Consider the following 26,553-nt stretch of genomic DNA (forward strand, 5'->3'; position numbering starts at 1 on the left):
ACTACACAAGCGTGAGATTCCCTTAATGATAATGGTGTATGTGGATGATGCAGCTACTGTACTCAATAACTTTTGTATTAATTTACATTTACTTTTTTGACTTACTCGTGTACGACATTGACTATTTGACGTTTGAGTGTGTTTGTTGCATCATTTTACATTTTAGATATTATATTGTAATTGAAATGATTTGTAAATCGTGATATAAAAGAGTGGCAATGAGTTTCTTGCTACTTCTTCTCATTAGCTCAACCCTTTACGAAGTAGATTCAATAAAAAAAAATTTTTTTTTGACATTCATAAGTGTCATTTTCGTGACCTACGTGAATAAACTGATTTTGATTTGATTTGATTTGATAAGTGAAGTATAAAAAACTTGCTCTAAATGTTATCTTAATCGCTACCTTTATTATCCACGCTATAGAAAATTGTTAATACTTATGTATGTTAATTATTTAAAAATAAAAGAATACAACAGTTATACACTATACATATATATGTAACATACACTATGTGAAAATGTGATCAAAGCTCGACTTCATAGTTTCTTCCATTTTTATGAAGCCAAACTTTACATTTATTATCGCCGCTCGATTGGTCATTCAAAGTTTTCCTTTCTTTGTTCTGGTTGTATACGTATGAAGGCAGAATAGAGTCATGGTGAAGCTGGCTATAATCGCTATCGAACTGAACTGGCGGAATCGCATTATAATAAGGGTAGCCGAGTATTTGAGGAGGAAAGTAATTAACGTGATAATATGGTACATTGGCAACATTCGTAGCAGGATCCGTCCAATAGCCAGATACGGGACGACTCGTATAAACCGGGGAATATGTCGACTTATGCTTGGAATGTTTCGTTTTTCGTGATTTAGCAACATTATATGGATTTTCTTTCACTCTGGTAGTTTGGGCGCCATCGAATGCAGGTTTTAAATGATCTCTCATTCTTGTTAGATTAATATTTTGATTCAATGGTTGATCTTCAGGTAAATTAGAGAATAGACTCTTCATTTCGGCGAATATGTCTGGTGGATTATTAATTGTAGATTTGTCTTCGTCTGTTGGTATTGGATCTTGTGCTTGTCTGAGGTAAAAGTCAGAAGTGCAAGGGTTATCTTCAGTGACACCGTCCCAGTCCTGTTTGATCATATCTGCAGCTTTCTCTGCGATCATTATTATAGGAGCGTTTGTGTTGCCGCTGACTATTGTCGGCATGATACTGCCGTCGACCACACGAAGGTTCGTGATGCCGTAAACCTGTTGCACATATTAAAATAATTAGAGAATATATTTTTATTTCGTTTTTTTTTTTTTTTTATGAAAATAAGGAACGAGACGAGCAGAAGTTCAGTTGATGGTAATTGATACGTCCTGCCCATTACAATGCAGTGCCGCTCAGGATTCTTGAAAAACACAAAAATTCTGAGCGGCACTATAATTGCGCTCGTCACCTTGAGACATAAGTTGTTAAGTCTCATTTGCCCAGTAATTTTACTAGCTACGGCGCCCTTCAGACCGAAACACAATAATGCTTACACATTACTGCTACACGGCCGAAATATGCGCCGTTGTGGTACCCATAATCTAATATTAATAACGTTTCTGATTTTTTTTTTCATTTTGACATGGGTACTTATGAAAACAGCACATGTGTACACTCTCCACCTTGCAATCAATAACTATCTGGTGTTGCAAGAGATCTTGGGCTTATCATCTGTTGACTATATTTATATAATGTGTATTAATCAACCTAAATTAGTGAAAGCTAAATTTTAAATTGTCTGTTTTTAATGTCAAAAAAATAACTTTGTACTAAATGTGTATAATATACGGTACTTATTATTTATATATGTCAATTCATAAAATTGTAAAGTCAAAAACAATATAGTTATTATACCAAAAGAAGGATACTTAAAAATATTGCCGCGTGAATGTTAACTCAGAAAACAGGTGTTTATAAATTTTAACTGTCTGTCTGTTCGCTTTGGTTAACCTCGGGCTAGGCTGATTTTGACTCGACTTTTACAGCTTATTTTATAAGAATCTTTTAATCTGTTATTTAGTAAATTAAAATGGTTTCTGCACATACAAACTATAAAACTGTTTCAATAAAGCAATGTTAACTAAACCTTAACGTGATCGCGGGCTCATTTATCTGTATTGATCATATATATTTTTAATGTTGATTCTTGAGAATTATGTTTGATGTCTTAAAGCACTAACAACGCTTTGGAAACAAATGACGTTCTGAGAGAGTTGTTCTTTTTTAACCGACTTCAAAAAATAGGAGGTTCTCAATTCGTCGGTATTTTTTTATTTTTGTTACCTCTGAACTTGCTACTGCGTGAACCGATTGTGATAATTCTTTTCTTATTTGAAAGCTGGTGCGTCCCGTGTAGCCCCATTGTAATTTGGTCCAGATATAACAATGACATCCAAGAGAAAACCATAAAAGTCTTATATTTGCTATAATGTGCGCGACAAATGGACGAATAACTCAATATCGTGCCAACCGATTTCGATAATTCTTTATTATTGGAAAGAATATACTTGAAAAGTAGTTTGGTGAGATTATGGGATCCATGACAAAGTAACGGACCTCTTCCATTCTTAGGAGCAAATTAACGATAATCGGCCGAATCTTTTTTATGGTATCCGGATATATGAGTCACCTACCGTAACATCGTTATGGTTAAGTAATTGTGGTTGTCGAATATGGATGGAATAATGGAACTCCTTAACGACTTAGGGTGGCAGAATTTCTAACTGTCTGTTATCAATTCTAATGCGTTAACGTTAATTCCTGCATTGAAAAATTTATTAGGTATACATACTTATATACATAGACATATTTAGAAAAATTTGTTAGTGTACTTCAGATTCACTAAAAATCAAAAAATATTTTTTTTTAACAAAAAACAATATAGAAACCTGGAAACACCGCGAAAAGAATCTCATCAAAAGTTATGTTCGCTTGTGGCGGTGTCTTGGGACGGCTCTTCCCTTCCCTAAAATAATTCTTGGAATGCGTAAATTATAATTAATAATGCGTAATACTCGTGAACGGGCGCTATGGTGGTTTGATAATCCTGACATCGCAAACCCATCTTTAGTTGTTTAACTTGAAGTTTTATTTTTACACACTTTTTATTAGATTCACCTGTATGTATGTTTGTTTGTAACCGACTCACTTTAAACGGCCAGATTTCGTTCAAACTTCATAGATTTATTTATCGAGGACCGATGGCAATACATTAATTTGATAAAATTATTCCATTTTTCAATTTGCAAAATAAGATTTTTTGTTAATTTATATAATTTTCACCTATCGTTGACATATAAATTTTTAATTACAACCATTATCTTTTAACTGGTTTTTCTAATATTAGGAAATTTTCGAATACTTAGAAGAATTTTTAATTCAAAAATCCAAATAATATTTAAAAAAAAATAAAAAAATTACTTTTTTATAAAAAGAAACAAACTAAAAGTAAGAAAATAATATAAATATTTCTATTTTTTAGTTGGGTTTTCTATAAAAAGCGTGTTTTTTTTAACTATTATTTACTAATACTTCACATGTTAAATGTTCGATTATTTTTGTTCATCAGTTTGTATTTAAAGTAAAATGAAGTCGATATTTATTCAAAAGAGTTTCGTGCCTCGTTGCATCTTCGTCTTGCTTCATTAAAGCTCAACTTATCCAAAATGGTGTTAAATGGTAAAATGTATAAATTTGATATTCATAAGTAATTTCGAGCACATCAAATAGTAACTAGGTTTGAGTTTGGTGAACCTCAGAATATAGGTAGATACAAAGTTATACATAACTCACCCTCAATTTTGAATCTACAACAGCTTCAAGGTTGTCAGTGGGCCCCATCGCGCATGTGCCGACAGGATGGTATATCGTTAAGCTGTGATGCCTAGCTTGGCACTCCAGATGTTCGTCTGACATGAGAGCGTGCTCAGAACAGCCTGGGTTACGACGAGGGTTCGGTCTTGTATTCAACTCTTGGAGTGCTGGTTGGCTTATTAAATCCTGGACCAACCTTGCTCCTTCCATCTGAAACAAAATAACAAGATATAAGATGTTTTATATTTTTTTCTGTTTTTAGGAATTCGTACCCGAAAGGAAACCAACAGGAACCCTATAACTAAGTCTTCGTTCGTCTTTCTTCCAGCGCGCAGTTTTTCATAGCTAAAAATTGAGATGGTGGATGCTACAATGCCAATAAATGTATATTTTATAAGAGTATTCAAAAACGATCGTCGTGTTGTGCGAACTAATACTATAATAAAACAAAATAAGGAATGTCTAAATACATATAAAAATAATATCTTACCAGTGTTAAAATATCTTGAGGTTCAGAAAAGTAATTTGGATAAATAAGCGGTGGTGAATATGGAGACGCGTCCTTTAGTTTTATAAATCCTCTACTTTTTGGTCTAAGCAATAAAGGCACTATTGAAAATGATGACTGGTACAAAATATCCTCGTATAATTCAGAATAGACTTCATCTGTCAAACCATTAGCTCGTTTGCCAAATATACCTCCATCCATGTTGTCTGCAGTCGGAGCAATAAACAATTGAATGTCAGGATAGTCTTCCGATGGATCTTGGTATTTGGTGTTTATAAATGCCATTGCCTCGGCTTCCATCATGCTGTACAGCTCACCCTTCTTGTGAAGTGTAAAGTCCATTAATGTTCCTATATTAAATACTGAGTTCAGATTAAAGCAGTATTCTGAACCATTCGTGTATGGATTGTCAAATAGAAATGAATGCCCACCCATGGCTATATGATCTTGCAAATTTTTTCCTACACCAGACAGAATTTTAATAGGATATATTCCTAATTCTTTTAAATCATTACTATCTCCAATACCTGATAACATCAACAGTTGAGGTGATTGAATGGATCCTGCTGATAGAATTACTTCTTTTGAAGCCTTTATGATTCGAGTTTCTTTGTGTTTGGTAAATTTTACACCGTAAGCTTTTTTATTTTCGTCTATTAGAATTTTCTCAACCAATGAGTGTACACTCACATGAAGATTTGGTCTTTTCGCCGCAGGCCGTAAATAGGCCTTTGCTGTGCTACATCGAAGTCCATCTCGTACAGTTGCATGAGATCTGGTGAATCCTGTTTGATATTTACCGTTTACATCTACTAACTCATATCCTAGTTCTTCAGCAGCTTCTAAAATTTTTCTTGTGATTGGTTGTTCATACCTGAAGTTCTCTACTGTCAACGGGCCACCTACTGAATGGTACGGATCATTTTGGTATTCAGGGATTCTCATATCTTCTGCCTTAAGAAAATACTGTAAAACTTCATCATATGACCATCCTGGGTTTCCCAAGTTTGCCCAGTTGTCGTAATCGCGTCTGTTTCCTCTAATGTACAACATAGCGTTTAATGCGCTCGATCCACCAAGAACTTTCCCTCGAGGCCATTTACATCTGCTTTCGATCATGCTTAAACAATATTTTTCACTTGGTTCGGTGACAAATTGCCAGTCAATGGCAGATGTTTGAAGTGTAGGGAATAATACCGGTACATCGGACAAAACATTTTCATCTTGGCCAGCTTCTAGCAAAAGTATATTCCATTCTGGGTTTTCTGAGAGACGATTGGCGAGAACAGACCCGGCAGAACCTCCACCCACTATGATGAAGTCGTAGCAATCGTACAATTTATCAAATGGATGATCTCTCACCCGATTTTCGGCGTCTTCTATATCAGGGCGATATAAATGAATTGCCATGCGAAGTACTATTAACGCCCCGAGGCCAGGCAATAGTCCAAATATAATTCTTGTACTTGTCACTATCGGTTTAATTGATAACACTCCCTGGGTTGCCATTCTTTGAAGTATTGAACTCAATGACATATGTACACTAACTGATATTCAATTACGATGAATGGGTGCTTAGTTTGCGAATTATATTGAGCAAGTCTTTGTTTATTGTGGCTTTCATTATACGATTACTTAGCAATATAGTCATGAGTTATACATACATATAAATAACTTTGTGATGTCGGTGTGTTTATAGAAGAGAATAAATTAATATTAGATAAATTTTATTACCAACTTTATTATGCTATTAGATACTATGAAATCGATTGTATTTTGTTGATTTTCATTTCTTTTATATTGTTATGTTAAATAAATGAGTTATAAATAAATAAGTATACTTAAGAAAACATAATAAGGGGTTGGTTGATAGGAAAAATAAAAACGTAAATACTTATAATAGTCACAGATAGTTAGTAATGCTACGTAAAAGTTAATGTTTGATATTTTATATTACAATATTATTAATTATTTAAAAACAAGTTGTTTATTATATAATTTCATATTTTTCGAAAATAAATAATAATATCTATGGATCAACGTCACTCTTGGCAGTACTTCTAACACGCTTTCAATAACCTGCTGTACATTTATATTGCTTCTAATATTATAAATGTAAATGTAAGTTTGTTTGTTACGATTTTACGCTGGAGCCTTTTATGAACCGATTTTGATGAAATTTGGTACAGAGATAGACTAGAGCTTGGGAAAGGACATAGGCTTTTACATTTATCCCGGAAAACTCATGGTTCCCGCGGAATTTGTGAAAAACAGAAATTCACGTCGATGTGCTATAGCTGCACCTGAGTAGGTATAGATTGCCATAGCAATCTTCCTCGAATTAAGATTCATATAATATGTTGGGAACAGGAGCGAAAACGGGAACCGCACTGTGTAGGACCGCCACACATCCAAATGGTGGGGATGAAATCTGCGTTTATGCGCAAATTTTAACTGAACGTTGGCCGTTCACAATGTTCTTATAAATTGTAAAAATAAAGAAAACATTGCGATTGAAGCCTCGCATATGCTATGGAGATACTTTGTGAAAAACATTTATTTCATAACTTTGAAAGGATTAATCAAAAAGACGAATTTCCCGGGAGAAGTTTTATGGAATTTCTATACTGTTTATCGTTCAATGTTATAGCTGTCTCTTGCTTGTCGTCAACAGGTATGCGTGGGATGAAACAATATGGTTTTCGACCATATAGCTTAAGCAATGCACTCCACTAATTACTCTCTCGGCGTAGCTTATGAAATTACCGGCGAGATGGACGTAGTTAAATTTTTTTTTCAATACTAACATTTTATTACATTTTTAAAAAGCATATTACTGAGGTGTTCTCCATACGCTCTAAGGCAGTCTCTTTTTTTATGGAAAAGGAGCGTCACCTGGTGTTAAGTGATGAACTCGTGCAACATCAGAGGAATTACAGGAACTTTTTATGAAATAATTTATATTATTTAAATCGCTTTTAACTCTGAATACGATTCACATAGTGGATGCAGCACTTAACAACCTAATGTGTATTGTAAAATACTGCATTGGTTGAAGAGAGTGAGTTTTTTGTATGTTCTTCTCACGAGCCCTACTTTTTCCGAACATATGAAATGTTTATAGCGACGATTCAAAAGCGCTTACTTTAAGCCTAAATAAAGATAATAAAGTTTATTTGACTTTGATGTATGGATAAACCATTGCCTCTCTCGGCCATATTTTAGGGAAAACCTGCTCCATGACGCTGCCACGAGCAATAACATTTAGACGAGCTGGACAAAGCCAATTTGAAATAAACAAATTTAATAACCTATTGGAAATAGAGTTTCATAAATGATTGTTAAATTCTTCTTCTATTTATTATTCCAGTCAACTTTAATAGCGAAAGTGTAATTAAAAAATAATATAGGAATGACAAGTTCTACATTAAAATGTTACGTGGGACATTATTTACGGCCAGACTATGTAATATAACTTCTTTGACCTGGTAGAAATTATTTGTAATAATTGTATAGGAATATCTCAAAAAGAACAAAGGCTAGTAATTTATAAATTTTATATTTAGAAATACTTAATAATGTATAAGTCTTTAGAATTTCATTTAGAAAACTTAAATAGTTCAAAAATAAATTACTTACAAATAAGTTACAGTTATACAATAAATTAATTAAACAAATAATCAACAAATTATTTACAAAACCTGATTTCTAGAAATACTGTATGGGTGCTTATATAATAATTTCTTTGTACATTTAATCACAAATAGTATCTGGATCTGCGGCGTTTAAGCCATGACTGCTTGATCATATCACTACCTTTCTCTCCAATCATAATGATCGGTGCATTTGTGTTTCCACTCACTATATTTGGCATAATACTTCCATCGATAACCCGTAGTCCTGCCACGCCGTACACTTTTAGTTCTGGATCAACAACCGCGTCTCGGTCCCAATAAGGCCCCATTTTAGCTGTCCCCACAGGATGATATATAGTACAAGTGTATTGCCTAATCATACACTCCCAATATGGATCCGAATATCTCGGTATACTCGAACACGCTGGGAATATATGACTGTTTAAAACAGATCCATACCTTTGGAAGGCTTTTGTCCTTGAAAGAGCAACAGCAATCTTAACGCCTTCTACTAAGCTTTTGACATCCATTTCATCTGTTAAATAATTCGGAAAAATGAATGGATAATCGTAAGGATTCGCACTACGCAGCCTAATGAAACCTTTACTTTTTGGCCTCAGCAGCATTGGAATTATGCTCCACACGTCCTTGTTGTTAATTGGACGGAAGACTGAATCATAAAACTGTTCGGTTAATCCGTGAACTTTACGCAGCTGGTCGCCGCCGTCGGAATTTGTGGAACCAGATATAAAATGAAATTCAATGTCAGGAAAATCATCCGACGCATTTGCATACTTTGTGTTGACAAACGCTAGGCCTTCAACTCCGCCCATGATTGTTAATGGCCCCTTACCCATCACAGCATATTCCATAAGAGTTCCTACGGTATGTAATCGGTGCTCTACAATGGAAACGGGTTTGTTTATTAGAAATGCTAAACCTCCGAGACCGATGTGATCTTGCAAATTTTTTCCCACTTGTAGATTTTGTATTTGTGGTATACGATGTTTGGCCAATTCATCTGTTGGTCCAATGCCGGAAAGTAGTAACAAATGAGCAGAATTAATTGTGCCAGCTGATAAAATAACTTCCTTTCTAGCTCTGATTCGGTGTACCATCTTATTCTTTATAAACTCTATTCCGAACGCTATCTTGGTTGTTGGATCTATCATGATTTTGGTAACGAAGGCATTCATAGCAATGTGTAAATTCTTGCGGTCTTTTGCTGGTCTCAGATACGCTTTTGCTGTTGAGCATCTGCTACCACGCCTTAGTGTGCCTTGGGCTACCATAAAGCCAGTTTGATTTTCACCATTTATATCCCGATTTGAGTATCCCATTTCCAGACCAGATTCTATAAAACTAGATACTAATGGTGTATGATAAGGGGCTTCGGCAACAGTCAGATATCCTCCCGTACTGTGATATGGCGTCTTAGCGAGAAAGGGATTTTGGTTATCTTCAGACTTCTTAAAATAGTAGAGAACGTTATTGTATCCCCAGCCTGTATTTCCTTGAGACTCCCAAGCATCATAATCTCTTTTGTTTCCTCTTAGATACAACATGTAGTTCAGGACTGAACTTCCGCCAAGGACTTTACCTCTCGGCCAGTTACAGCGACCGCCATCCATTGCTGCAATATAACAATTAACTTAAATTAAAATATTTCAAAGGAACAAAAGAGATACCTATATAAACAATATGAAAATTAGAAAAAAATGATGATATGACATGATATAGTTGTGGAATTTCGAATCCATACATTACATGTAGGTGTTTCGTTGGGGCTTTTAGTTAAGACGCGACGACAAACTTAAATTAAAACAAAAAATAATGCTTATAATATTATACTTAAAGTAACCGAAAATGTATTAAACGATAATGCAGTGTATCTAGCCTGTAACACTGAGCTATGGTAAACTGTTATGGGCTTCAAGGTTTACTACAAGTTAGGCTTTAGAAGTGTCGTTTTTCATTTCAATTTTAGCGATGCTACAAATAAAATTCCAATTTGAGGGTTTTTCTTTTGTGATTGTTATTTTTAACCTATATTAATTGTGCTGACTATACAAACTTACGTATTTTAAATAGTATTATAGAATAGTATTTCCAATACTAACTAAGCATTGTTTACATGTTTTTCAAATTATTTTAAAGATATTTATTTTTAACATCAAAAAAGAGGAACTGTTATACACCTGTGCAATTTAGGGACGAGACGAGCAAGGCGTTCAGCTGATGGTAATTGACACGCCCTGCCCATTATTACAATGGCAGCACCGCTCGAGATGATTGAATATCCCGAAAATTCTGAGCGGCATTACAATTGCGCTCGTCACCTTGAGACATAAGATGCTAAGTCTCATTTGCCCAGTAATTTCACGCCCTTCAAACCGAAACACAATAATGCTTACACAGTACTGGTTCCCGGCAAAAATAGGCGCTGTTGTGGTACCCATAATCTAGCCGGCATCCTGTGCAAATGAGCCTCCCACTGGTATATCATCCCAATATTTTACCGCACTCAAAATTATTTCATTGTTTGCTTACGAATTTATTATCTAACGCAACATGTAAGACGTGCGCTACTTTAAATGGGCCATTTAAATTTGAATCGGCTATAAAAAAAATCTGATTATTTTTTCAAGTTTTAATTGTTTTATTGGAAAGGTTGAACTTTGTCATTTAGGAATGGAACACAAGATATTGTGTGATAATTCATATGACCACCACGACTAGCTCGGCAGTACCCAATCCGATCAACCCAAATTTTTCAGTATATTTTCGATTGTTTCGGCTTGACTTCTCTTTATTGGCAACTTCGATATCACGTTTCAACGCATCAATTATCTCTGAATGGTTTGTGTAACATTTATGGTAAGTGGTAGACCTCCGTTATCACCATATGAAGATTTTGAAAATGTGATGAATGCAGTCTTGTCTAGAGTTTGTAAGGGCAACAAATGGATTCTGATTTGTGGAGATTTTAATATTTATCCATTAGAACATTCCTCCATGTGTACTAAGTTTCAAAGTCTGTTCATGTCATATAATCTCAGTAATTTGTTAATGGAGAACTAGAATAACACTGACCACAGCTACTTGTCTAGATAACATTTTTACAAATATAAAACCTAACAGCAAAAGTTTAATAAATCAACAAGAATAAGATCACTGTGGAGAACTAATTAATTTAATTGGCAGACAAAGAAAATTGTAACTAAAGACATCACTGTTGTACCAATTACACAGGGCCGTCTGAATGTGTTTTAATCTTACCTATTTAATAAATAGCAAGTAATGCCTTTAGAGCACAATAACCCCAATGTTTTATATAATATTTTTTTTAATTTATTTAATACTGTAGTTAAAAAAATATTTACATAGAAGACCATCACAATTAATAATGATATCAAATTTAGTGAATGGGCTACAACTGGAATTCATAGGAGTTGAATGAGGCGCTATTGCCTCTATGATGAAAAAACTTTCAACCATAATCCACTCTTTCTGGAATATGTAAAAAAATATTCAAAAACATATAAACATGTTTGTCAAGCAGCAATATCTTTATACTTAAGAAATAATATAAGAAATTCTAACTATAAAATCAAAACTACTTCGAAAATTATTAATAATTAAACTGGTAAAACAAACTTATAAGTTGCTTTTGAAAATTAAATTTCTTTACCAATATTCCCATATCTACCACTAAACATTTAAACTCATGTTTAAACTAAACTAAACATCAGGGCAATATCATTACTTTCTGCAAATGTTACTAAATGTTCAAATAATTTCGAATTTGAGTATGTTAATATCTCGGATATTATAAAGTCATTTAAAGAGATTAATGTTAAAATAATCGGTACTTCAAATTTAAAACACTAGATGGCCCATCCTTTAGCATCGGTGTGTGGCTTCATTTGTTGGTTCCACTGTAAGATCAGCGTTAGTTATGAGACTAATTAACATCATGCTGACAAGTGGCCACCTTGCTTTCTTTCTTGCTTCCTTTATATTCCAGACTCGCATATGTTACAGCGACTTTAATAATTGCTTCATATACTTTGAATATTCATGTAATTCGTAAGTGTAATACGATTGAGGTCCATGAACACCGTGCGTAATAACATTATGTAAGATTGGTCGTCAACTCATTTGTTATTATGGCAACGTCCGATTCTATCTCATGACTTACGCATGCAATAAAGGCTTTTGCCTGCGACTTCTTCCGCATTTAACTCCGTATCGCGCTCCCTTGATAAATTAACACAATATAAAACTAATTTGCAACTTTTGCATCATTTTATGATATTATTAGCATCGGCTTTACGAAGTTTCGAATTTGTTGGGTGGTTTTAAACACACACCGTTTTTTAAATATTGCAAAAATAAATGCTAACTTCTACTTTGATGTAACTCACTAATCTTAGCTTAGCTTTTTTATTGAATTACCTAAACAAGTGGTGCCCTGTGGTTCAGTTTTATATTTCCAGTCGAGTTTACTAAGTTGCAGGTATCCGGCGAGTAATGGAACGTCGGATATTTCCGTTTCATCCCCTCCAGCTTCCAACAGGAGCACCTTCCATTGAGGTATTTCTGAAAGACGACTTGCAACCACGGCTCCTGAAATGTGGAAATAAAAATTATTGTTTTGGAGAATTATTATATTAATTTGAAAATTCTATACTTCGTATCCTTTTTCAGGGCATCGGAAATAAGAAAAACCACATGCACGGTATAGCTAAATTGTATTTTATTGTTTTTCGAAGTATTCTCCGTTCAACTTAATGCACTTTTCCATTCGTGCAAACCAATCATTAAAACAGTAATTCCAGTTTGAAGTTGATATTGACAAAATGGCTGATTTGTACGCTTCCACAGCTGCCTCGGGGTCTTCAAACCGTTGATCACGTAATAAATCTTTCATTCTAGCGAATGTAAAGAAATCGTTTTTTGACGTTTCGGGTTATTTTTTCGGAGTTCGGCTATCATTTCTGGCAAACAAACCGTGATATACCACTCAGCGGTAGCCGTTCTGCAATCCTGTAGGAAGGAATTGTAGCAACATGCCCCTTTTTCGAGACAAACGTAGCGAACATTTTCTTTGACACGCTGCGGGAGCGAACCACTTTCGTTGGTTAGACCTCGTCTCCGAAGGCCCAAACTTCTGACTGATGTTTTCTTTCAGGTTCGTATGAATAAATCCATGATTCGTCACATGAGACGATATTATAAACGGCATTTGACTTCCCTCCGTTGAAGCGTTGCAGAGTATTCCGGCACTAATCTACACGAGCCGCCTTTTGCTCTTCGGACAAATTGTGGGGTACCCATCGGGAAACTAGCTTTCTTACACAAAGTTCATTATGTAATATCGACTGAATTGCACTTATTCCGATACTGATAACAGCCTGAATCTGCTCGTACGTCACGGTCATCTAATATAATAGTTCGAACAGCTGCGATGTTTTCAGGCGTGACAGCTGTTCTTGGTCGATCCGCAGAAGAAACATTGCTGAGCGACACACGACCCCGTCGGAACTCGGCATACCAGCGGTATATTGTCGTTTGACTCGGTCGCTTTAACATCATAAATCGAAACAAGTTCGCTGAGACATTTATCTTTAGATAAGCCGCGACGAAAATAGTGATAAATTATGGCACGGAAATGTTCATTTCTGTAAACGACGTGTCAACTTTAAACCAACATAGTTTTTGTTATTGAACTTTTTTTTTGATTGTATGAATGTTATTAAGGTTCTAAGAGGCCAGTACTCAAATTCTAAAAAATTATATTATTTTATTGTTACTCAATCGGAAATATTCTATTCCCGATAATTTCAGTGTGCCCCTCGTAATGCGTCCAAAAAGAGTGGCATTTTACATACGTTTGCAAAAAGCTTAGTATAACATTTTTATAAACATTATTCCTACTTACATTGTCAATCTATGTTTTTTTCCCAAAAACCTCAATTATTAACTTAAAGTCATGGATATGAGGTAGTATTATTTACGAGTTATCAATATAATTCTATACTACCACATTATTTTATGACAATAGGGGACGAGATGCTCAGGACTAGTAGTAATTGAGACGCCCTGTTCATTATAATGCAGTGCCGCTCAGGATTCTTGAGAAACCAAATTCTTTTGGACAGTAATTACACTAGTAAAATTGTAATTGTTCTTGCTTCTAAATAGTTAAACAACCGAAATTTTGGAACATCCAAGTAACGCTACAAAAAAACGAATTTGAAATGGTGCCACGCAAATTAAAAGTTTATTTTACAAAAGTATTCAAAAATTCTTTTACATAGAAACAAAGTATACATTTTATCTTATAGAATGGTACAGTACTTGGACCTAACTGTTTTTTTTATAGTAGATATATTTTTTCTTATTTTTATTATTAAAACAGTATCAATAGTATTTTTAAAGATCGCCTCTGATTTTTTGTCTATTCACCAATAACACTACAATATTTTTATTACTTTAGAGTTTTTAATATGTTTGCGTATTTTCAAGTAAATCGGATGTCTTAGTTTACGTTAGAAGATCGAATTACAAAAAGGTTGCTTCATAATAAATGCGCTAATAATATATTGTACTTTATCGATTACGATATACGATTATCTTTTATATAGCGTGTACACCCATCGTACATGCCTTACGATGACGTGGGTAACCACTCATCCACAAGGAATCTTCCAACTCATTTGTGCTCCAATTTCATAATAATAAGCATTTCGTTTACTAACGCGGATGTTATACATTTATTTAACTAACTTTTAAAGGATTAAAATGCGTGTAAACATGTAACTGTATTTCTACGTTAGGTTTTTGCGTTAAAGTTACATTTTTATTATGATTTACTTAACCCGACATTTCGTGGCTCACGGATCACTTCAGTCATCACGTTATCATCAGTCCCACTGAAAACGTAATCCTAGAAAATTTCTTGAAGTAGGCGTTACTTTGCGGAAATCTATAGTTATCCAAATATTTTAAGTTTTTATTTCGCCAATATATTGGCAGAATTAACACTTGAGAAAACTTTAAACATTTGGATAACGCTTATTACCCTTAAGGTGAAACACTAACAACTATAATTCGAGACAAGCTGGTACGTCTATTCGAGTAGAGGATGTTAAGTCTCACTTACCGGCAGAACCAGCTCCGACGACGATAAAGTCGTACTCGGGCAGCATCTCGTCCTCTGTGACATCGGCTGGCCTGCCCTCTGGATCGGTCTGGTCGAATTGGTAGTAAGCTATCGCGGCTACCAGCATCGGTATGAACCATGCTACCTGAAATGTGATTGATGAAATTAGTGTTGTTTATGAAGTGAAAACTAAAATGAGCATACGGACCACTAAACACCGCCCAAACACAATTGCAACACCGGAAGAATCACATGAGCGTTCTAGGTGCGTGCACTTTTTTGAAGGCCTACTAATATTGTCAGGTGGAAGAAATTGAAAACACACTGAAAAGGAACGCTTCACACCCAGATGGTAAGGATGACTCTTTGTGTGTCGTACGATGATACAAAAGGTCAAACTACTCTTTTACCATACAATGCATACTTTAACTGCAAGGCGTAGTTTTTAGGAAAGCTTACGACACGACCACTCATGTTGTCTTTCGATGCCATTTCATATTATTATATACTCTCGGTTATGGTTACGGTCCGTAGTAGGTCGTATTGTCATGCTTTACGAATTATTGTTAATGTTATGCTTGTTATGACTGAAGTGTTGCTAATGGAAACCCTATTACGAATACTCTGCTGTCCATCAGTCTTTAAGTCAAGTTATTTTACAAATAAACATTTTTTGGCATAGCCGCCATTATGAGTTTACCATCTTGGTTTTTTTTGTTATTGCGGCAATAGTAATACACCAGTGGAGGGCTGCTTTTTACAAGATGCCGGCTTAATGGGTACCACAGCTGCGGCATTTCTGCCACTTAGCAGTAACGTGCAAGCATTATTCGTATTTTGATTTGAAGAGCGCCGTAGATAGTAAAATTAGACTTAACAAGTTGTGGTCAACAAGATGACGACCGCAATTTCGATACCGCTCAGAATTTTTAGTTTTCCAATTATCCCGAGCGTCACTGTATAGTAGTGGGTAGGGCGTATCACTTGCCATCGGATAAACGTCCGCTCGTTTCGTTACTTCTTCTCATAAATAACAGCTAACAATGCAATTTATGAAACAGAGACGGCTAACAGACGAACAGATGGACATTGCAGTGGTACTAATACGATCAGTGGATAATTGTGTTATAATGTGGGACTAATTCTAATAATAATATGATTACCTGCGTAACTTCAGCCGCTATAGCTGAGCCAGTTATCACGTCCGCAGCTACATTTACTATAGCACTCATTTTCTCTGAAACATTACAAAAAAATGTTTTAGACTACAAACGTCTCTCAGGGTCATCTGATGCATATATGTTTATTACAAATCCTACCTATATGATCAAAAGTTGTGAAAGTGGTATATCAGTATTTTACAATTTGTAGATATTATGATGGTTTATCCATTGTGGAGATGTTGAAATTTCTTTAAACTATGTACAAGTAACTCAACTTTGCGGTGGATAAGCTTCTTGTGTGGTTTGATAAATTTGTCGCTCGAGCAAGACTAACTACTTACGCCTGACTTCCGCAGTGAATTTCACTTTTATGCAATGGAATCAAGAAATCTATTTAATACATAAAAAAGCAGAAACTGACTGACTGATCGTTCAACGCACAGCTGAAACCGCTGGGTCTAGAACCCCTAATATACATACATACTAATATTATGGATACATTTGCATGAAATATCGTGATTTGAATAAGACTAAAATAATGAGTTACGTATTTTAGCATTTACCAAAATTCAACCCCTAAGTTATTCAAAAGAATTGTTCTAAAACGTTAAGGTTATTATAACATAAATGACTTTCTTAATCATACCACAGATTGGGAATGGAGTGATCGCCGTCACGCTATTAAATAATAAGTTTAATTGTACAGTATTACTTTGTAAACATATTTTTTTCGATGAAAAAAAAAGCCCGCTGAGTTTGTTGCTCCCGTTCTTCTCAAGTCTGAGGCATTCACTTTGGAATGGGTGGTAGTTTTTGACTTTCAATAAGTGATGTGACATCCTATTTTGAATTAAAATATTTGAATTTGAATTTAATTTGAATTTGAAGGGTTTAGGTATATAATAATCCTTTTGGGGACCGGCCTGCAATAGCTTTGGAGATATGCTTGTCTGATATTACAGTAGTCGTAGGAGGCTTTCCTTTCCTTTTTTTTTATGTATCACGAAAATGTACAACAAACTTGTACTGTTATTTGTATGGCAAAAATGAATGATGGAACCTAATGTAATTTCATGTTCATGATATAGAAACAGTATGGGACAAAAACATGCAACCTTGCGAAACACCTTTTCTGACGGTTTTTTATTTTGCATATAAGATCGCTTAAATTCGCCTTTTTTCGGTTGAAAGTAGTTGTAACAGGTATTATTCTGTTGTAATTATCATTTGTGAGTCAATAAGGAGTCACTTGATTTAACGTACTAAGTCTGTTTCCGGTGTTAAATGTTGGCAGGTACAACGTGAGCCGGCGCATGCGCACGCGTTCCGTGATTATATACGCTGGTACCGTTATCACTTTCCTTACGCTTCGCTTTGCTTCGTAACGGTCACCTATTTTCGTTGACATGGATTTTGTACGAACGATTTAAAATGTTTTTGCTGCCTGTTTTAGGATATGGTTATCACTCCAGGAGTTCACTTGGAGTGTCCATTATACATCCGAGTCTAGCATTCGAGTAGGTTTGAGTCCTTACAGAATCAATAATATGTTGATAACTGATTAACAGCTAAAAGTTACCAAAAACATAGATCATATCCTCATTTGAAGAAGTAATACCTGCTAGAGCGACTCATTGTAATAGATCCTTCCACGTTTTTTTAAATGACACCATTTTATTGGTATAAGATAATTTGAGTGAACTCGTACGAATAGAAACACGTCTCAGTTATTCGAGTGCGCAAAAGAATAGTACAATGGTATTAAAAAATTCTAATTAACATTAAAACTGCAATTAAAGTAAGTTCACTTGTTTGTTTCCGAACCGATCATCATCAATATTTGCACGCACTTTATCTAGTGTACACACAGAAAATGAGACGGGGTATATTACATTCCAAAAATTGGAAACTGTCTCAAATGTATTGACAAACTCCACTCGAGAATTCCCGGATAGAAACTAGTCATGTCTCAAGTCAACGCGAAAAGCATCTGGATTCACAAATATCCTTTGGTCATTTATTCATTTCTTTACACTACCTAATGAAAATTCTATTCCCGGATCCAATCCAAAGTAGGGATTCTCCAGGGTCGCATGCATTGTCCCATACTATTAGTATACTATGCAATTTTTATGTTAATTACCATCAATTATTGTTCAAAATAGTACAGGTTGTGTTGCCTTACATCGAAAATAGTTTTTTTTACATAAATGTTTATGACATACATTAAATAGTTATCTCAGCTAGACAAGCTTGTCAACTCAAAGGTATTTGCAAGTCTGTCCTGTAAAGTGCCGTTCCAAGGACGCCTTTGGATGGTTTATATAAATAAGTGTCTATGTTTCTATTACATAATAGTGAAAATTAATGCGGAAGTCAGTCGTAGTTAGTGTCGCTCTCACAATTAAACTATCACGCTACATAGGTGTTACCCGATAATTTTGCTAGAACATCTTATCTAATACTGGTAATGCTACTATTAGCAATATATAAATAGAACACTAAAATAATTAACTTAAGTAATGTAGATTTTGTAACTCTTTTTTAGGGTTTTCATTATCTAAGTCACTACTTATAAAAATACTACATTCACCACTTCTTTATCGATACGACCGCTCAAACAAAGTTAGTAAAGATTATAACGAAATGTATAATCGGTTCATTAGTGATTTCAATCAAAATTAACTGACAGAAAACACACGCATGATATGAAAACCACCTCCATTCTTGAAGTTGGTTGACAATATTTCTTTATACTTCAGCTCCATACGGGTTGCGCCGACACCGAACACAACTAGATTCACTTTCTATAACTTCGCCGGTTGTGATCTAAGTAAAGGTTATTACACCTTAACTCAACTCGTTTTGCAATTGAATAAAAAATTAAATTGGTCATATTTTATATAGTGTGTTTTCTTGTGTATTAAATCTACATAAAATTAAACTAAAAAAACAAGTTTAAAATGTAGATTTTTTTAATAATTTTAATAATTGTTTTTTTTATCTTATGGATTAAAAATGGTATCAAGAGTGCTTAATCTAATATATAAAATTCTCGTGTCACGGTGTGCGGGACCGAACTCTTCCGAAACGGCTTGACTGATTCTCATGAAATTTTGAGTGCATATTGGGTAGGTCTGAGAATCGGGCAACATCTATTTTTCATCCCCCTAAATGTTAAGGGTGGTCCACACGAATTTTTTTTTTAATTTTTTGATTATGAGTCAGCATTAAAAAATACATACAACTTCAAATTTTCACCCACTTTTGTATCGCGATTTTAATATCGGCAATACAACGTTTGTTGGGTCAGCTAGTATAATTATAAAAGTATTGTACATGTTACGGTATTTTTTTAATTATCCTGGTGATGCTGGTACGATACAAGCTAAAGTACTTACTTCTGAATGTTTCTGTGTATTTAAGTCAAGGGATTATTGGGGATATTAGGTTTCTCAGGACTTTAGCCGTCATGTAAATTTAAAACGATCTATAAAAATCAATAATTAAAAATCATTATACGGAGTTTTTTTTAATTAGTTAATCTACGGCCATTGTCATCGAGAGAAAATAAAGGTAGAGAAAGAACTCTAAAGATTTGAGTGGCCAATAGACAGACAAATAAGTGATTTATTTATTAGAGTGTTAAAGAACGTCTTGAAGATTATTTATAACATGAACAGCTTTCGGCTATAAAGATGATAAATCGATTTGACAATTCAAAAGACTATTGAATGAACCAAAAAATATTAAATGAACTTAGTGCTAACTTAGTCCTTCCGCTTTTTCTTTATTCGGACCTCCGGTAGTCTTAGTAGAATTAAAATCATTTGATTGTTAATACTATGTTTCTTATTATTTAATTTTATTCAACTCTCATCATCTTTTTTGGACAAGTAAGAGAAACGAACGTAAGGGTAAATTGATTGTAAGTGATTGCAAACGTAGTGTTTAAATTGTCTTTGGTGATTGTCGCCGCACCTACATCTAGGTTGTTGTACCCGCTTTTTTTTTAAAGTAGCCATCTCGCATATAAAATTTTCGATGAACAGTTCTATTAAAAGGAAATGGTGACTAGGTATAAAAGGTAATAATTATGTAAATGATTTCTCGGCAAACACTTTCTAGTTCACCGGACATTTCCCTGTATTGTCTGAGTGCTTGTGAGTCACAGATACTGAACAGAACAAAATGCAAATCACTTTTTACTTTCTCAAATTTTGTGTTCGACAATATAAACAACATATTTTTAGCTTCAAATGAAGACAGAGCATCATCTCCTTTCTTATTTCTTCTCTTTTTTTCAAGGGGAATGACGAGCTTTTTAATCGTAACGTGTTTCAAGCAACGGGATGCAGTTCATTTATCGCTGGTTTTTTTTTTGAAGTTACTCTATGCCTGCAAAAGAGCCTTTCCGGCGTAACCGGGTATAGAGAATGGTGCAGATACGAGAATCGAATTAAAGAAAAGTAAAATACAGATATTAAAATCTTATTTATGGATCACTGAGCCACGACTAGGTGACGAGTGCCGGCCGGTGGGAAAAAGGGACCTCACCTTCGTCGTCGAATGCGATGTAGTTACCTAACGCTAGTGCATGAGTTGAATAAAACAGAATAGAAATATATTTATTTAGCACAGGGAGTGACAATAGCATAACATACTGCAACAATACTTGGTAAACGTCACCAAGCTACGTCAGAGAGAGAGAGGCTTTGACACAGGGAGAAGTGCTGAGAAGAAACTCCCAGCCTATCTTTTAAGTGATGTTAACGAAATTGCTTAGGCTTCCTAATATAATACTATACGATTATATAAGCAGACAAAAACCATTATAATATTATGATTTAATCTTTAATACTACAGTAACCTTCTTTGACAAAAAAGCCTTAATTTTTTTTTTGATTTTGTGCTCAGTCAGTCCTTTTTTTTTAGCGTAAGTATATATTAGCTTTATCGAGGTGTCGCATTCGCAATAATTGTGAGACTCACAGCCTAAACCCTATAAACACATTTATACTTGTCTCTTTTTCTATTCATAATATTCAATTGACACCACCCCAAAAGACGTTTCACTGCAAAATTTCAAAGCTATCACGTTCATAAAAACATGCAACTGCAAAACTGCAACAGGTGATCAATGAAATTCCAATTACAATCATTAAAATTTAACTTACTATAGTATTATCGATGTTATGTTCTTCCCACATAGAATTATAAACAACTTACTTTGGAAGATAATTTTCGTATAGACAATTTTTATTTTTTTAATAAATATAGTTAGCTTCAAAGTCATGTTTTTTCTAATCATTTTATTTTAAACCTGTAACGTTTGTATTGTTCTAATCTTGCAGTTTGAATAAGACCCGCTACTCACATCCTACATAGCTGATTTATACATGGTCTTTCAGTTTTAATGACAATGCATGACCTGAAAGGACTACTGGATGTCTTTTCTCGAGAAAGGAAACTCTTCAACAGAGAACGTTAAGTTTTGAATACGCATATGATGTCGGGTTTTAAGATTTACAAATAAAAACACATTCGCTACGGCCCAATTAGTATTTTCTGCTTATTTTAATATAGCTTGGTTATAGATATGACTATCTACAATAATCAAGAGACCTCAAAGGACAATTTAAAGAAATTTTGAGTGCTCATTGTCAGTATGTCTACGATGATTTTAACGATATCGTCACGGTTTTCACACTTTGTCACTAGAAATAAGGAGTTTTTTTTACAGATTCTAGGCCCAATAGTATGCACAAAAAGATTCATTATAGCCTTAAGGGTAAATGTATACACTTTTATAATAATGACGCTGCCGCTGTTCAGGCGTTATTAACGAATTACATTTTGGAGGTAAATAAGGGCTCTGCTGTATTTATTCAACAGCAATTCTTAAACGATCGGATAACCTGTGATGACATTTTAATTATCTATTCTGAAGCATATATCAATAATATTGTCTAATTGGTATTCCTCTTAAAATAACGCAATAAAATAATATTAGTAGAGTTTCTTGCGTCCCTTTGTCACTCTCAGAGCTAAAGCTTGATTGATATCAACAATAATACCAAAGGCATCAATTATTCATTCATTATCAAACATTTATACTATTTTTATTCGTAAACAAACTGCTAAAAAAAATATCTATACTATATAATATTATAAAGCTGCAGTGTTTGTTTGTTTGTTTGAACGCGCTAATCTCTGGTACTACTGGTCCGATTTGAATGATTCTTTCAGTGTTGGGTAGTCCATTTATCGAGGAAGGCTATAGGCTATGTTTTTTTTTTCAAAATTAGGGATCCGTAATAAAATTGCTATTTTGTAGCACAAGGTGTAAAATCGAAAACCTATTTTTGCGTGCGCTGCAAATCTATTGACAATAGAACAAAATGATGTACAGGCTATAATATAGGCAATATTTTATCTCAGTATTTCCACGGAGACGAGAAAAACGCGGGTGAAACCGCGGGGCACAGCTAGTGTTAAAATAAAATTATTTCACAGCAAAACTGTCAAAGCGTGCGTTAATAAATTCTCGCATAGAAAATATGTCCATATACAAAACAAATATTGGAAATAAAAATAATTATGGTTCCCAAATCGAAATAAAAACTATCCTATTCCTCGAGTTGGACTAAACTGCACTCCATGAAGAAATCCCCATTAAAATTATTCGTTTAGGAGTTCACTGGAAATAAACATCAGGACACTGGATTTATATATATAAAGATAATGACTCACCGTCAATTACTTTCACGAATCCGCATCACATCTAACATAGCACAGTGAGTGTTAGCCCTCATTGAAATCAAGAAAACTGCAATATTTTTCGAATTCCACACGACAATGCCAGCCAGTCTCATTAGAGTGCGTACCGTCACGCTCCGGCGATCACCGTGTTCGAGCGACTAACAGAAACTCCGGCGCATGGAATACTGTCTCACCCGCGGTGAAAGGGGAGGTCTTGTTTTTGTTTTGCGCCTCGACCAGTTTTAGGTCTATTTTTAATCTTATACCCAAGCAATAGAGGCCGCAGGCGGTGCTATATCAAATGAGTGTCTATCTTGTATATTAGCGGGTTTTAGACCTTATTTTTCTTGTAAATTAAATTAGTAACTAAAATTTATGAACTATGCGGGACTTGAACCCGCGACCTCTCGGGTTCCATCCGACTGCTCTTACCAACTGAGCCAACCGTCAAGGTTGTATAATTAATCCCAGAAGTGAGGGATATCACTTAAAAACGAATTCCTTATTTTTCTTTGCAAATCAAATTAAATTTATGAGAAAAAGTGAATAAGTAATAAGTATTTTTTTATGAAAATATGGGACGAGACGATCAAGACGTTCAGCTGATGGTAATTGATACGCCTTGCCCATTACAATGCAGTGCCGCTGAGGATTCTTGAAAAACCCAAAAATTTTAGCGGCGCCACAATTGGGGTCGTCACCTTGAGACATTAGATGTTAAGTCTCATTTGCCCAGTAATTTTACTAGCTACGGCGCTCTTCAGATCGAAAAACAGTAATGTTTACACATTACTACTTCACGGCAGAAATAGGCGCCGTTGTGGTACCCATAATCTAGCCAGCATTCTGTGCGAGCCTCCCAAGGGTAAAAGTTAAATTAAACTTGTTAAGTTTCATTTCATAAGTAGTCAATAATAGTACCCTAATTTTAATTTTGTATCTTCGAAGAAAATATGTTTAAATTAGGAACTGTATAAGCGTTAATATAATTTGAATAAATATTATTGGATATTGATACGGTTCTTATTTCGCAGGTGGATGTTTTGGCTCCCTGCAGAAACGAACGATAGTGGGCGGCTGGGCTTGGGCGTGGTGGCTGGTCACGGATGTTCAGCGAATATCACTAGAGGTGGGTAGAGTCGCATTGAAGATATTGTTATGATGGCGCAGTCTACTATACTATCTACAGATAGATTACTACCTTCTACTGTCAGTAATTAGCTGTCAATTATCTGAAGTTGTCCCAATATACCCGATAAATCATTCTTATCGCCTCGTATTGGGACGCGTGAATTGCAATTTCCATACAAACTTCTACTGCTGGTAAGCTATACGTCCTCCCATTGACAGACAGCGTGTACGGATAAGGTGAGATACCGTCGATAAGTTTATTGGGACAGAAAAGTCGATAGTTACGATTTTTATCTCAAGTAGGCCACAACCGGAGATAGACTGAATATTGGGAACGGCCGTAAGACTTCTTGAGATGCCCTCAGTAAAATACATCGATGATACACTAGTAGGGTATAGAATCAGTATTTAAAAAAAAAGTTTTTATTAGAACGAGATTGATCATGATGTAAGAGACTGAGATGATGATGAGACGTGGAGGAAATATTGTTTATTGAAATGAGACTTGCTATATGTCAATTTACACTGTATGACTCCTGTATCAATAGACAATAACAACAGTAAGTATTTACCGAAATTAAAAGAAACTAAGTAGGAGTGTGATTTTAACATATTTACAGTAGCCTTAGCGCGGGCGCACGTTGGTTCGACCATACTAAACATAAATAAATAGCAGCAGAAGTTTGTCTGTGGTCATATTTTTTTTATATAAGAGGGGGCAAACGGGCAAGAGGTTCACGGCATGGGAAGAGGTGAGGCAACCGCCCATGGACATCCGCAATAAGAGGTGTGTCAAGAAATGCGTTGCCGCCCTTTAAGGTGGGAGTATGCTTTTTTCTTGAAGGTCTCTAAGTCGTATCTGTTCGGGAAAACCACAGCTGGTAATTGATTCCACAAAGTGGCTGTGCCAGGCTCTCTGTTACAGTTTGCTGTTACCTTTATTTTTTTTAGGAATAGGAGGAGTAACGAGCGTACGAGTCACCTTGTGTTAAGTAATCACCGCCGCCCACATTCTCTTGCAACACCAGAGGAATCACAGGAGCGTTGCCGGCCTATAAGGAAGGTGCACGCGCTTTTTTTGAAGGTACCCATGTCGCATCGTCCCCGAAACACCGCACAAGGAAGCTCATGTCACACAGCTTTGTAGTACGTGGAAGAAAGCTCCTTGAAAACCGCACTGTGGAGGACCGCCACACATCCAGATGGTATGAATGATATCCTAACTTGTGGCGTTTCGTGCGAAGATGGAAGTCGGCGGCAGGAATCAAGTTAAACAGCTCTTCGGAACACCCCCCTTGATAAATGCGGTAGTATGTCTTCTACGCCAAGTGATCCATGAATCATATGATAATAATGTAGGTGATGACGCTGAATCCAATGTGCGAGTACGTGGAGACAGCCCAGGGTGTGCCGCTGACAGTGACCGGCGTGGCCCAGTGCAAGATCATGAACGAAGACGAACTCCTCACCACGGCCTGCGAGCAGTTCCTCGGGAAATCAGTCAAGGAAATCAAGATGACCGTGCTGCAGACCCTAGAGGGTCACCTGCGTGCCATTCTGGGTATGACAATTAATTTTCTTATGGAAGAGATCTTAAATAGTAGCGAGAGAAAATTTCTCTTATCGTAGTAAAAGGGAAAAATAAAGAAATTTTTAGAATACACAGCTAGCACGCAATCATCTTGGCTAGTGTGCCGTCTTCTCATATTAATATATATAATGTTTTTAGTATCCTCATGTGTTTGTTAATTATGAAATAATTATTTAAAAAGTTCAATTATTACAATTATAATGAAATAATGTCACGGCAGAACTGTCTGTGCTTCAAAATTTATCTCATAAAGTTATTCCAACAGAATAAAAATTTGAAATTTAAAAACTTTCGAAATTCGAAATAAAAATTATCCTATCTCTCAAGTTGGATCAAATGGCACACAGTGTGCAAAATTCAATGCGGACAAACAACGAGACACGAAATTATTGTAATAGAGATTATAAGGACATTTTCGGTAATAGCGACACCTGTAACTGGTTTAATTCGTATTGAATTCTTTGCGTACGTGAAGAACATTTTAATGATGCATAGGCTCGATAGATGGCACTATATCTAATACTAGAAAAGTGTGAGGTTTTGTCAAGTAGGTATTGTGAATGACGTGCTAAATGTGCTAAGAAAGTTTATTTTCACCTACTTCACAATAAATTATATTTATTTATTTATTATTACAAGGAAACATAACAAACACATCACAAGAACTGTACAATATAGAAAAGAGATACAAAATATAAATATAGATGCGTCCTAACATATGTTTCACAAATACAAT

General features: G+C 35.1%; 3 protein-coding genes across 3 annotated transcripts in view; 1 reads left to right on the forward strand and 2 right to left on the reverse strand.

The window, feature by feature from the left end:
* Nucleotides 1-26,553, forward strand: part of LOC126974197 (flotillin-2) — a 340,191-nt gene that overhangs the window by 264,687 nt on the left and 48,951 nt on the right. Inside the window, exons 2-3 of the mRNA XM_050821644.1 lie at nt 24,130-24,224; nt 25,586-25,787. Of these exons, the coding sequence (XP_050677601.1) occupies nt 24,130-24,224; nt 25,586-25,787 (297 nt within the window). The remainder of the gene's footprint in view (nt 1-24,129; nt 24,225-25,585; nt 25,788-26,553) is intronic.
* On the reverse strand, nt 470-5,914 carry LOC126974174 (glucose dehydrogenase [FAD, quinone]-like). The gene is made up of 3 exons (XM_050821611.1): nt 4,350-5,914; nt 3,839-4,069; nt 470-1,260 (listed from the first exon to the last, which is right to left on the reverse strand). The coding sequence occupies exons 1-3, from the start codon at nt 5,901-5,903 to the stop codon at nt 526-528; spliced, it is 2,520 nt and encodes an 839-aa protein (XP_050677568.1). The 5' UTR covers nt 5,904-5,914; the 3' UTR covers nt 470-525.
* Nucleotides 7,911-23,262, reverse strand: LOC126974184 (glucose dehydrogenase [FAD, quinone]-like). The gene is made up of 5 exons (XM_050821622.1): nt 23,087-23,262; nt 16,334-16,407; nt 15,171-15,315; nt 12,461-12,631; nt 7,911-9,635 (listed from the first exon to the last, which is right to left on the reverse strand). Exons 2-5 carry the CDS (start codon nt 16,400-16,402, stop codon nt 8,125-8,127), a joined length of 1,896 nt encoding a protein of 631 aa, XP_050677579.1. The 5' UTR covers nt 16,403-16,407; nt 23,087-23,262; the 3' UTR covers nt 7,911-8,124.

This window comes from Leptidea sinapis, chromosome 31 (assembly GCF_905404315.1).
Source record: "Leptidea sinapis chromosome 31, ilLepSina1.1, whole genome shotgun sequence".
Classification (NCBI taxonomy): domain Eukaryota; kingdom Metazoa; phylum Arthropoda; class Insecta; order Lepidoptera; family Pieridae; genus Leptidea; species Leptidea sinapis.